This window comes from Paroedura picta, chromosome 8 (assembly GCF_049243985.1).
Source record: "Paroedura picta isolate Pp20150507F chromosome 8, Ppicta_v3.0, whole genome shotgun sequence".
NCBI classification, from domain to species: Eukaryota; Metazoa; Chordata; class Lepidosauria; order Squamata; family Gekkonidae; genus Paroedura; species Paroedura picta.
This window is the reverse complement of record NC_135376.1, coordinates 52171719-52186234: the sequence shown is the minus strand read 5'-3', so window position 1 is coordinate 52186234 and position 14516 is coordinate 52171719. Positions and strand designations below refer to the sequence as shown.

The window sequence follows — 14516 nt, the reverse complement described above, 5'->3', positions numbered from 1 at the left end:
ATCATTAGGAGCAATTAGTGATTACTTAAACATAGTGCTGCCAAGCAGTTTGTAAATAAAACTACCAGCCCTTGGAAAATTAGCTGGAATTAATAGGAGGTTGGGGTAGGGAGAGTATTATATACCTCTTAATCTTTAGAGGGTCAGGTAGAACTTTTTATATCAACTAAAGATGTTTGAGCTTGGGAATGAGGGGGGAAAGCAGTAGTTTTTCTTCAAAGTCTGACTGTATAATAAAATCTATGCTCCCTTTGGAGAGAAATCTGTTTTAAATGAGAACTGCAGAGGAAGTTAAAAAGTGCAAAATCATAATCTTCCCGTTTCTAAGTATCAAAGGTTCATTATATGCATTTTCCTGACTGTTAGTAATCTAGTAAATGATATAAATCCAATTCTCACACTTCTGGTTACAATTTTTTACTTATAAGTTTATGGGATGGTCAGGGAGAGCCCCCCCCTTTCAAAATGCAGAAAGATTATCCTGTCTTAACTAAACCAAAGTATTTTTTAGCTGAGCTTCCAGTTCTACACAGAATTATAAAGAGCATATGCAGTTGCCTCATGTCTGGACCTAGGTATTTAGAACTCACCTTGACATAGAAGCATTGACAGTCAGAGCGGTTGGGTAGGGATGTCGGAACCCCCCTGTTGTGATTGGATACACTGGTTGACCTTGCCTAGAAAGACAGGGGAGGGAATGAGTACAAACAAAACAAAATAGGGTATGCATTTTTTGCATTAAAAAAAAACTTCTCTCTGCACAGTAAGCTTTATTCTCATTTGATCAGAACAAAAATCTTGGGGATTGTACAGCACGGATCAAAGGAAAGAAACACAGAACAATTTGAATGCCATAAATCTGATACGAATGGCTAATTAAATTTTATAACCTCTGCTTATGTCAATAGAGACCCTCTCCCCAAGCTGAAACTAGGTGTTTTGTTGTAATAATTAAAGGCGAAGTCTTGCTTGCTTTAATGGAGCCATCACACTAATTGAGGGCTACACATCCAAAGGAAAACAATAATGAATGTAAATTTATACCAAAATAAAGTACAGTGAATCAAAGGACTTCGGTTGCGCTTTGGGCCTCTTTCGGTATTTAGATCTCGGTGAGAAAACATTAAATTAACAGAGCTTAATTTGTAGCCTTTTGTCAGATTAACAAGTGTTGACAAGAGTTACCGGGGGAGAGTCCCCAAGAAGTATTGTGGGTAACCAATAGACAATCATACCTCATTACAATAATTAAAAAATACAGCAACATGCAAAACAGCATCCTCATGAAAGCTACATAACTTTTTCTGATTGAGGTTTGTCTATGTGGCTAGTCCTTTTCATCTGTCCCTCAAATGTATCAACTGAATAGGTAATATTTTATTAGGCTTTAAAAATACTCAAGTTGATCTGACTTTGGGTGGATGCCATGTTTAATATTTTAGATAATTAAAGTTACTAAAATAATAAAAAACATCCATTGTAACTTTGAAAGGATGATATGCTCTTTGCTATACACCATAGTTGTATTATAATTCAGCAAGTAAGTATCTATGAATGTTAAATGTTTCTGAAATATCAATCAGTTATTTCTGAATTCTGTTGAATTCACCTATGTGTATGTGAGAGCATGGAAGCAGACAATCAAATGCCAAGACACTAAAAAAAAAACTGACCAAAAGTATCTTGGCAGTTGACTGAATATCTGTCATGAAGAGGTCACCCTGAGGGTACTGATGGCAGTTCCTACTTATTATTCTCTTTCCTTCAAAGTGTGAACATTTTGTAGCATGAGTAGGATTTGCTTTCCCACAACTGTAGAGTTTTTTTCTGTGAAGACTACACTGTTTTTCAAGAAAATAAACTACAGGGTTAGGAAGAAAGCTCCAACAGTATACAACCTATAAAAGCAAACTATCCAGGAGGATGGTTAAAAAAGTGACAGGTTCCAGTTTTGTTGATTTAATGGAGCTATGTATAATGTAATCAACCTTGACTCATTTCCGAATCAATAAATTTTGGGAACAATAGTTAAAACTGAAAGGACGGTCAGAGGTCACGAGTCTCAAAGTTAGATGACATATCCACTGATAAAGAGGTAAGTGTCCATCACAAATAAAATGCTTCTCTAGCAGCGTCATATCTAGATGTAGAAAAAAAATTCTAAATAGAAATTGTTTAGGTTTACTTGTTGTATGTTTTAACAAAGTGCTAAACTTTTTACATGGCCAGTTACTTATATTGAATCAGAGCCAGCTAAGGCTGAAGAAAGCCTCTTCATCATTAAGTGACTGTCAAAAAATAAAAAGTGCTGCCTAAAATATTTAATTTTCTTTTCACCTTCCAGATTTGGGGGATTTTAAAATCAGATCCTCATTTAACTTCTCAATATTCTGATTCATATTTCAGTTCATAAAAAGTTTTGAAAAGAAAGATTATTCTAAACACTGGGAACAACAATATGTAACGGGTACATACAAATACAATTATATATATAATAATAGCAGTGCAGCAAATAATCAACATACAATATTTCTGAAGCTAGTACTCCAGAAGCCAATTTACCAAACAAATAATAATTTTATCTAAAATGAAATAATTCAGGACATTTCATTCCTCAACTCTCTCTCCATTTAGATTTGCCACTTAATGTCCTGCATTAATGTTTGACGTTGATGGTCATCAGGAACTAGGACAAATTAAATGATGCCCAGATGTTCCATGCTTATTTGACACTCATCACTTTGTTCATTAAATCTTAAAAATTATCGATTTGCTTACATCATAAACTGGCAAGTGCCCTTCATGCTCATCTCAACATACATATTTCAGATAAAATAAAAAAGTATGGCTCACTACTCATATGCATGCTTATACAAAAATGAAAAATAAAAAAGGAAATTAAAAAAATGGAACTCCTTACTGTGGTACTAACCATCCTAGCGGATGGGGAATTTGCCCTACAGTGCCCGGTGATAGTGGATAATAAGGAGATATATCTGGAGGGTGCGGAGGCCGTGGAATTCCTAGGGAAGAGGAAAAGGAAGCATCATAAAAAAATGGGTCAGGACAGAAAAAAGGGGAAAAGAAAGGAGGCAGGGAAGTCATACAAATCTCTACACCATGAGTAACACTCTTTCTGCCTTTTATGACTCTACTTCCTATTCTCAAGACATGGCCTACTGCCTTTGCTTGTCCTCCCAAGAGCAGCCTACTTAGTACAGTAAGCAAATGAGACTCAGCTACAGAAGTAGGACATTTGATCTGTTTTCCTTCCCACAGTCAAAGACCATGCAGGACTTTGTTCTCCCAAAGCCTGAAAAGGATGGAGGCTCCCACCCCACTTTCATTTTGTACGATCATATGTGTCATCTCCTTGTGCGGCCACCTTTGGGTCACTGGAAACTACTTTCTAAAATAAACCATTGTATGGCTGGGTGTTATCTTGTTTCTGTAAGGTTATTAAGCTTATGTAAGATACATTTTATCCAGCTACTTTAATTTTTAATTTTGGTTTATTTATACACTAATATCTTGATGGAGCAAAAAATGGAATTCGAGACACTGGATCAAAATAAAGATTGAGAAACATATTCCAGGGTGGAGTGACTCATTTAAGTAATATGGACTATTATCAACTTTCACAAGTTAAGAAGAGAAAAGGTGTCCTGAGAGACAAAGATCTGAGCAAATATAATGCTCCTTACCGAAAACATATTTTAAAATGTGAGTGAGACATTGGAGTACATGAATATTTCACTTAAAGCATGGTCAACGTTATATCTGTCTCATACTTAGCTGTGGGTAATGCCAAACAGGTTGACATACTAGTTATTTTGGGTCACTTGGCTATCATCAGTAACTATATAAATGCTTAGAAAATGGTTAAAGTAATTGGAGGAAGGATGAATTTGCATATGATTCTGCATTCTATCACTTAATCAAGATGACATATGATACCAGGTTAAATTGGTGACAGTAATGTGAGAGACCTTAATATGTTAGAACAGTGAATACTGATACCTCTCAGTTTTACTTTTCACTGTGAAATGTTTTGCATAGTACCCAACAGACCTGAGCCTGCTAATGAGCATACAGTCAATGCAGTGATTCCTAGCTTTCTAATTAGCATACATGCATTTTGAAATGCCTGTTTGTCACATTAAAATGTCACCTTTTTTGGTATATACTTGAACAAACCCTGATCTCTTAAATGTGTCTTCCTGGTTTATTAAGCAATAGTACTTGCCTCTAGAACCAGTTTGGGTTGCTCTTACAGGCTTTGTAACTTTAATTATTTTATTTGTTGTCTTACAAAAATGCCATGGCATATTTGCTGTTCTTGATTTTATGAGCTTTAATATGCGTGAAATAGTATTGGTCAAGAGTTGTGTAGTGCAGCAACTTTGCTGAAGATAAGGCTGTACTGTTCTGATTAGGGACTGGTTGGGTCACCTCTAGGGAGACCTATGTATTACATTTATTCCCAGATTTCCTCCATAATGGAGAGCCAAAGCAGCTTACATCATCATTTTTTCTTCCAATTTTATTTTCACAACAACCCTGTGAGGTACATTCAATTGAGAGAAAGTACAGCTGGATCAAGACCATCCAGTGAGTTTATTAATTTACTTCATTATATCCCACTTTATTTCCAATGGGAATTCAAAGCGGTATACATGATTCTCCCAAAATCCTATTTAGGTTCACAACAACTCTACGAGGTAGGTTAGGCTGACAGTGTATGTCTGGCCCAAGGTCAGCCAGCAAGCTTCCATGGCATAGTGGGCATCTAAACCATGTAGGCCACCTAGACTTCCATGACAGAAGAAAAGTAGGATATAAATGTAATAAAATCCACATATTAAATTGATTAATAAACTATTAACACAGAATTGTTGTGTTTGGGTATTTATAATGCCTCTCTACTGCCTTTTGAGAAAATAATATTCTGTATTTTCAAAGACAAAAAAGGTGGAATCTTTGAAACATTTCATTTGGCATTGTTCCAATAAGGTATCTTGGGACTTCATACCATTCCAGTTTACAGATTACATTTTACAATATTTATGCCCTGAACTTTCTCAAGTAAGTATTACAGGGTTGGGTCATCAAGAGAACCAAACTCCTATTACTATAGCAAGAGCAGAATTAAGAACAGGGAGTATTCAAATGAAGAGGCACTGTATTTGCAGCTGAAAAAACTATTTTTAATCTCTAAATTAAATCTCCCTGTGTGACATTTTCAGGCAGACACAGCTTTTTCTCCATTACAAAATCCAAACAGATTAACTGAGCTTTAGCCATACAGTTGGCTGTTTGCACACTTGAAAGAATGCTCACGGAAGAAAAGTAAACAGTCTAGAAACGCTAATCATATGTTTTACGATAACCGTTTAAAAACTATTCCCTGAACTACCATTATTTAAATGGGTGTTAGACTGTACTGCCAATGCCATGCAGTTGCAATACCTAAAGACTATGCAAAGTTAGCATTACATACAACCTAAAAGAAGCCCAAATATGGCATTGGGGGGGATGCCAGTTCATTCATTCATGGGTTGAAGCTTAGATACATTATCTACATATGTTAATCTCAACTAGGGCAATTCTTTGACAAGCGCTGACATGTATTCATAGTTTCAAATTTACTTCTTACTTAACTTGCAGGGATTTGAACTAACAAATAAAAGCCCTCTGAGGACTCTGTACAGTCTGAAGAACAAAGATTGAGACTATTTTATTATCTAGGGCAACATGCTAAGAAGAGTTGTATTTATATGTATACATATACCTACATGGTATATGATATGGTTAGCAACAAAGTCTGGTCTTTAACATCAATAAACATGGTTTACAGTGCTTTGTTTGCATAATGAGTACGCTTTAGACTGGAATAAAAGTTTCGAGAATGTAGCAGACTGGTTAAAAATTACGAGATGGCATCCAATCCCATTAAGTGGACATTAAAAAGATCATTAATGTGTGATAAAAGATCATAGATATTAATCATTGGCTATAACACATAGGGCATACAAATCTAGAATGAACTCTTAAAAACATTACCTATGAAATGTACATAGATTTTATTTGACTTTTTAAATTAAAAAAATAGAATTATGAATACCTAAAACACAGTGTAATCACTCACATGCAATATATTAGGGCAGACTCATTTGTACAGATTAACTGGAAGATTGTATAAGCAAAACCCTTATTCATCAAGTAATGGTCACCAAATTGAGATGCTCTAGCTTTCAAAACATAGTATAATCTCCATGTCAAATTGAGACAGAAAAAGTATTTAATTAACACAAATAATCAAAATATTCCACCAGGAACTGATCTTCAGAACAGTATCTACTCAGTATCATAATCTTCTTCATGCCCTACCAACCATGAAAAGTAACACTATTTACTACAAGCTTTTATTTACAGTTGATTTTTTTAGTCAATATATTCAACTGCCAATAGTAGTCATGAATGTTAGAAATGGCACTATACTGTAGTTAGCTATTATTACTAAAATAGAATTTAGGTCCTTAATACAGTATCCCATCAAAAAGGTTGTGACATAACAAAAATGCTGATTGTATTTAACTATGTTTGCTTCTAAACAAATACTCTTCTCAGCTGATACAGCTACATGATGTTTTAGGAAATTTCCTTCCCACCTTCTCCAACATCTCTCTCCAATGATCCTTTCAACCTACCTGTTTTTGGATCTACGTCGGCTGGTAAATGTGGAGGAGGATTTCCCGGTGTGAAGTGTTCATTGCTGTATGTAATAAGCGGCGTAAGAGGATGTACATGGTGTGGGTGCTGCACAACTGGGACTTTGTTAGACTGTGAAAAGAAAAGAAAAAAGAAAGTGTGGTAAATATGCTGCATTAACAAAGCTACTCAACACAGATCTAGGTATTTTAGAAATGTAATCCCCACAATGACAAAAATACTCCCAGTATGATTTCTCATCAAATCTTATCTTTAGTTAGTTTATTTTTATCCTAAAACTCTGATGTACATTAGGAACTCTAAACAATTATATTTTTATTAAGGACCACAATTGGGTTTACATTCCCAGGCCAGCAAGTGAAGCTTTCCTGAAGTACTGAAGAAGTGCATTGCCCATGAAAGGTTATATATTGAATAATATTTTGTTGCTCTTAAAGGTGCCACTGGACTCAAACTTTATTATCAGCCATCTTTTGATTCACCCAGAAGATTTTTATTACCTACATCTGATCCTATTACCTATTTTCTCACCCAACACTTGAGAAAAACCTGACCCTATGAAATCAAGTTTGATTTTTTAAAAAGAAAAATTTGTGATCAGCTGAAGGCATGTTGCTTCTATTGGGGCAATGCAATGGGCTATAACAACACGAAAGTAGCAACTCTAAGGGCAACTAAGCATTGACTGTTATCAGGGGTAAGATACACCAAGATCACTTTTGCCTATATGTAATTTCCACAATGGAAAATATAAACTGCTGGCACACAAACCTCACCCACAATCAGCTATGAGTGCTACAGAGTTCATTTCAGGACACGCAGATCTGGTCACTGGTGAGACCCATGTGTTAGAAGTTAAAAACATTTATTATTTGCAGGGTGTAGAAGCTAGATCAAATCTGCTATATCTGGTAAAACATTTTTATTCATATCAGCTCTGCCTTTGTTATTTTAAAGACAAAGAGCCCCTTTTAAAAGTAAATGATGAGGCCTGACAATTAAAATTTCAATGCCACAAGGGGCAGCAAACTGTTCCTCTTGTGCCCTGTGTTCAGGTCATTATATGTATGCACATAGCCTTAGTGCTTTTAAAATAGGAAATACCATGCATTCATCCTCTTTATGACAGAGCTAACTGCATCAGAAATCTTGACATAGGGCTTGAAGGTTGGACTAAATAATTTTTGTGTACTTGAAGTGCAATCCTAATCAGTTACACCATTCTAAATCCACTGAAGTCTCTTAGGACTCTACTGTTACAATGCAACCCTGCACTATTAGGCCATTACACTTAAAGGAACAGAAAGTTGCTGCTAAATACTGTGAAATACTTGATAAATTGTCAAGTCAAATAAATAGCACATATCATCAAATGGACAATGATTTAAAAAAATCAAAACAATTGTATAAAATGTGAGGGAAAATAACCCTATTCTGAAACTATTACACTCTCTGGAAAAGATGCAAATATGAAGTTTTGATATTACAGTTCCATGGAAATTTATCATAAAAGTGAGAGAGAAGGGAAATGAAAAAAGTCTCTTCACAGGTTAACTAAGAAAAAAATTAAGCTGAAACAAGCAAACTGCTGAACCATTTACTGCAAGTAATCCAATTGCAACCCCCCTCCCTTATTCCCTATAGAGGATTTACACTAAAATCCTACAACAGGGACATTTAACCAGATTAGGTAGCAACAAAGATAAAGAGGCTAGTATTAGATGACGAATGGATTAGAGTCAAGTTTCATTTTAGAATGTGTCTTCATTCCCTTTTATTACTTTAAGTAAAGAACAATTTGCATTAACATCAAGTAAAAGGAATCACATTAAAAGAATCCGGGATAGAGCAGTGGTGCCCCTGAGCGCCACCTCAGTCCAGGAGATGTCAGTGTGTTCACTATTATCCTCATTCAAGAAGAACAACAGCAAGCCTAGAAAGGGATAAATATTTCAGAACATACCAGTAAGCTTGTATTTTTCTGGGGGGGGGGGGCATATGTGTTTCTCTCTTTTCAATTCATGGCCTTTTTATACTAACCATTTTTAGAAATCTATGTTTTCATGATTTACAATAGGAGAAACATAGAGCAGAAGGATAAGGTTGTAATATACCGGGGAAACCCAGTTAAAATTCTGACAATGAATCACTAAATGGCCTCAGTGAAGTCTCTCTTCATCTTTCCCCTCTCATCTGTAAACAGGATAAATACAAGTTGTTGTGAAAATCAGTGCACATTTATTTAGAAGTAACTACTACCATTAATTGGATCTTACTCCAGGTAAGTGTGTACAGGATTGCTACCATTGTGTCTTGTTAAGAACAAGGGAACAAAGAAAGTTACTGTACTTCAAGGAAGATGTGTATGTGTCAATGTGTTTCAATTGATGAAATCAATTTCATCCATGAGACTCCAAAATATCGTAAGAAAAATAAAACTATAATAAGTTGTTAATCTTTTAGAATTAACAGTTCCTCTTCAACAAACATTGTTAAAATGCATTTATGGATTTCTGCTTGTCCCCTTATTCTAGAGAGGCTTACAGAAATTATAGTATAAGGTATTGAGAATATAAGCAATTGTGAAGCTTTTATGCTCCAGACAACTCAGAAAGCGTTGTATTGTATGCATTGTAAGCATACTACACTGCTTCTCTAGTCCACTGACCACAGATGTGCACATCCAAAAAAATTAGATTAGGATTCAGATTTGTGGAGGTCATGCTTTTTTGTTATCTTATATTTCCAGGACTTTTTTTAATTTTGGGATTTTTGTAAAATTCTGAAAATTCAGGACCATCATAGCCATACACTCGATTTACCCACTCTAGGACAGCATGCATTTGTTTGGTGGTCTTCCTCTCCTAAAATTCTTAAGGTCCATTGTTTTCTATGTGAAGTCCTTGTCTCAAAAATCGAAGGCCAGGTCTACCCCTACAGAATATTTCAAGAAACTGGAGATACTATCTAAAAGATGATTGGGTAGACTTGTGTGATAACCCACAGTGAATAGTTAAGCCATTATTTCATGTGGACTCTAGAGAGACAAGGGTTCTGATTCTGGAGGCCAGGTCTTATCATAGAAAATAATGGTCCTTTAAAATTTAAAGTGAGGGAGACATCAAACAGCTGTTTGGCAGATCAGCTTCCTATGTCTCCCGCGGGGAGCTGGGTGTCCCAAGTCCAAAACGTTCATGATATTCTAGGATATAAATTTTCTTTTATTTAAATGTATTATTATTTTTTTAATAAGAGTATACAAAAAGAAAAGAAATAGATATATATTCAGTACAGTATATCCCCATCTCTCTACCTCCCATGGTCCCTTTATCCTTCTTCGAGCTTCATTTAACAAGGTAGTCCAGATAAGTCCTTCATTAAATGAAAGTAGTCCTTCATTTAACAAGGTAATCCAGCAGTAGGACGCAAATTTTCATCACTCCTGGAATCTCCTGGTTTATTTGAACCTAGAGTATATTCAAGTACCCCTCCCTACCGCAGATCACACTTTCTTTCAATGACACCCATGACTGCCATGGGTAACAACATGGAGACAGGTTCTTTGTTTTTACCAATCAAAATAATTCACAAGGAATGTCCTACCAATTTTTTTTGTCTGGAGAAACCAGGAAAGATAATCCAGTGTTGTAAACTCTGTTATGTTGATCCATTATTATTCCAAGAAATTCACAGTTGAAACAACTGGTTCAACTGTGTAACAAGATGGCTTGGATATTAGAGAGAACTGTGATGCCACCTTCCAATGTGTTCTGAATGATCACAGTAAAATAGTACGAGAAAAGCTATGCACAAATAAATGATTACTAAAGAAACAGTGTGAAGTTGATCTTGTGGATCTTTATCTTGGGTAATATAGTTCTGTTTCATTCAAGAAGTGCCCGAAGATACTGCTTATGATAGAAAGCTTACAGTACATCCATGATTGGAGATCTTTCTCCCTGTACCGCAATCTAAATCTTTTCCCAGAAGCTGTTGTTTGTACTAGAGAATGGCAAATAACAGCAGGAGATGAGAGTGATTTAGATTAGCAAATCAGCACATGGAGAGAATTCAACACTTGCCTCATTGACACATCTGGGCCCCCTACCAGCTTTGAACTTAAACAAACAAACAAACAAACAAACACCAGCATATCCAATAATGAACTATAAAAATATCATCTCCCTGTTCAGTTAAATAAGATGAGCACACTGACCTTCCTGCCAGCATATCAGAAACAATAACATTGTGACATGACTTCAGACACCAGTGCAAATCTTCATTAAAAGAATGCTGAAACTTCTGGATTGTTAGCAGGTAATGAACCAACTATTCTGCAGATGAGATTACTCCTTTGTTTCCTTTTTGCTCTCGAGCTATTCTGAGTTTTGCCATGCCATTTCCCAAACCAGGAACTACATTGTCTTGTCACTGGCAAAAATGTGTTCTTGCTGACTCCTCTAATGATCTCATACTTTTAGTAACACTCTTTGTGAAACTCCATAGCTCCAATGGCTGCCTCCATGGTCTATTTATTCCCCCCTCTTCTATTGCCATGGTCTATTTATTCCCCCCTTTCTATTAAATACTCATTTGTCCCTTATTTACTTTATTCGCCTTATATTTCCTCTACATCTGAATTCAAGTATCAGGTTTTTGGTTAGAATCCTATATTGCTTCAAGTGTTGTGTTACTGCCAATGTTAAAATCTATGTGAAGTGGTAGTAAAATATCATTATGCATAATTAAAATTAACCAATCTGTATTAAATTATCAAACTCTCTCTTTGAAGTTTCAATTAAGTTTTTGTTGTTAATATAAAGGCATATCTGCTGAAGGAAGGGTGGGCAAAGACGTCTATGCTCAGTTTAAACATAACCAATAATGTGCATGAGAAATACGCAAACAATTTTGGAAGCCCTTCTGGTTGTGTAATAAACAAGGTTGGCTTTAAAAGTAGAATTATGGAATTATTATATTAAATAAGCTTTCTTGAGGAGAAAAAGCACAGGAGGAGACTATTAGTAATGTGAGTGATGAGAAGATTAATCCTGCATTTGCTTTTCTCTTTGAAGTAAATAGGGGTTTTGCCTCTGTAAGAAGAGCAGTCTCGAGCAGTATCCAAGACTATAAAAGGTAAGTCACAGAAATTAGATTTAAAAGGCCTATTAGGTCATCTTAGTCCATTCCCTCTCGCGGATGCATGATTGTCTCCTAGAGTATATTTTCCTCTTACTTTGTTCGTCCTTATTTTATAATACTGGCTAATAACCATTCTGAGGAAAATTGAACTTCTCCAAAAACAGTAGGTTCTCTCTCTCCCCCCCCCCCCCATTGTGTTAATGGCTACTACAGTAGGTTTTTATGTAAGTTACTCTGGTACACACATTTTAGATTCACTAGGTATAAAAATGCAAAATAGTAAAATAGAAATAAGAAGTTGGTTTTAAACAGTTACTGAACAAAAAATACAAACAATAGAAAAAGTTTGCTTTTTTCTTGAATGCACAGCCTCAAGCAAAAGAGATTAAATTGCACTCATGGAATCAGCAATGAAGTCACCAAACAGGAATTAGAAATGGTTTAGCACATGTATACACAAAGACAACATAAACCATAGATAAGGTATTCCTATTAGGAATTTAAGCTGAACTATATTTGAAAGAACATGTTTTGAAGTAATTCCTAGGATATATGCTGGGAGACTTTGTTAGCATAAATAAATGTACAAGATGATAATACTCATAAGTAAATGTACAAGTTGATAATAATCATGGCTCAGTTGGTGGGTCTACAACCTGGAGAATTAATTCCTCACCTTTCAGGTTTATTTAAACCAAAAGGTCTGTTAACCTGCAAGAGACATAGAGGTCGACTGACATCTTCATCCTGAACATCCATTACACTACACTGTTTATATTTTGGATTATGGCAAGGGAAAGACTGATTCTATTGAAAAGTTTCTCTTCTAGGCCTATATAGTCCTATTTTTGCTCTTGCAAAGAATAACCAAAGAGAACTTGAAGCTCACAATCTGATTTAATACCTCTTAAATCACCAAATACTGGACGGGGGGATGGGGACTGAATAACAGCTTTACCTGTCTCTTTTATGCTATCTCATTTCTTCCATGCACCCTAATGGTCTCTTACTGAAGAATAAAAATTGGACCTGAAACTTAAACTGCTTTTGTGAACTTAGTGTACTACAGGGGGCAAAAATTCATACCAAAGACCTGCTACTTCATGGGATGTTGCAGAAATGTTATTGTAATTTTGAATTACTAAGCCCCTCCAGGCATGACTCCAGAATGTCTTTTGTAATTTACATTAAAAACTGGAATATATACATTTTCAAGATCTTCTTGTTAAAACATAATTATGACAGCTAGTGATATATTAATATTAAAATATTATTAGAAGTTAATGTAAACATTTATCAAATTTATTGTCAAGTATGAAACATTTCAGTCAGAGAATAGATTAATAAAGAATATTTAAAAAATGTATTTAGGCTAACAAACTAATTCTAAAATCTGGAAAACAAAAATGAGATAGAAGCCCAATCATAGGGACTGCAAAATGCAGGCTGTACAACTATGTACCCCATAATTTAAAGGATTGTTACTTATTATAGAACATCAGCTACATGTAATTAGCTACATCAGTCTCACAATCTATCTTAATTGCCGGGAATCCCAAATTAAGGGAACTGTGATTCCTTCCCCCGTATACAATCTCAGAGTGTTCTGAATTTTAATAGCTATATTTATAGGGTTTTAAAAAACCCACATTTTTCACTAATTTAAACTTGGATATATGAACAAACCAAAGTCGAACTAGATAGTTAAAGCAGATTCTGTTTATCTACCCAATGTGCAATTTACAGAAATGAAAGATGCATTCACATCTGACTAAGCATTTTCTCCAAAAAATCTACTATTACTCAACCCATTATCAACGATACAGTGCTCAGAACCCTTTAAAAGTTTAATATAGCTTATTTCTGCCTAAGGTCTTGCCATAAGCTCACTCCACATTGTAACTGAGGACAAGGCCTCTACTATTGATAGCCATGGCTTTCCTATACTACAAAAAGGTTCATTTACTTCCTTCACAAAAATGACAGAACACTGACAACCATGTGTAAGGACAATACCCCCCTAGCTAGAGTTTTTTTTTTTTTTTACCCAACACACACACATATATCACTTTAAGGAGGGGTACTTCCCTTCTGCTTTTCTTTCAAAGATTATTTCCCAACCAAAAGGGCCTATCTGCCATAGAAAAAGCCAATAATTAACTACTCAAATAAAACAAGGCCAGTTTCTTATTCCAAAATGGCTGACAGCTCATTTAACTAAAGATATGGGGAAATGTCCACAGAGATCCTATGTCCTCTCATACACTCCTACTGACATTTTATGTACTCTTTGCCTATATAAGATGCGCAAAAATAACTATTGATATCACAAGTCATTCCCACTTAATTAATAATTTCCACTTAATAAAAGGAATACATATTAAGGCTGCAATCATAAGAACACCTGCCATGAGAGAATTTAGGTGGATTTACTTTTAGGTAAACATGCCTAGGATTGGATTATAGCTGAAGTAATGAGGTGGTCATTAGTGTTCTTTTGTGAAAGAATTCTGCATATAGCACCACAAAGAAATGTTTATTATAACTTAGAGCATATTTGTAAAGTAACTTGATTCCTTATCTTTTAATATTCTTTCTAATTAATAGACAGATATCTTTTAGAAACAGCAACAAAGACAATT

At 35.2% G+C, this 14516-nt stretch overlaps 1 protein-coding gene and 1 long non-coding RNA gene across 47 annotated transcripts in view; one reads left to right on the top strand and one right to left on the bottom strand.

Moving 5' to 3' along the window:
• TCF7L2 (transcription factor 7 like 2) overlaps positions 1-14516 on the bottom strand; it is a 236691-nt gene that overhangs the window by 26293 nt on the left and 195882 nt on the right. For all 46 annotated transcript variants that reach the window (XR_013233594.1, XR_013233593.1, XM_077349796.1 and 43 more), the window contains 3 exons: positions 6711-6843; positions 2921-3023; positions 591-677 (listed from right to left, as the gene is read on the bottom strand). Coding sequence is in view for 44 of the 46 variants with exons in the window: in XM_077349796.1 (XP_077205911.1) it covers positions 591-677; positions 2921-3023; positions 6711-6843 (323 nt within the window). In the remaining 2 variants the exon portion in view is untranslated. The remainder of the gene's footprint in view (positions 1-590; positions 678-2920; positions 3024-6710; positions 6844-14516) is intronic.
• Positions 10971-14516, top strand: part of LOC143843541 (uncharacterized) — a 29865-nt gene continuing 26319 nt past the window's right edge. Inside the window, exons 1-2 of the long non-coding RNA XR_013233595.1 lie at positions 10971-11049; positions 11808-11868. This is a non-coding gene — a long non-coding RNA (uncharacterized LOC143843541). The remainder of the gene's footprint in view (positions 11050-11807; positions 11869-14516) is intronic.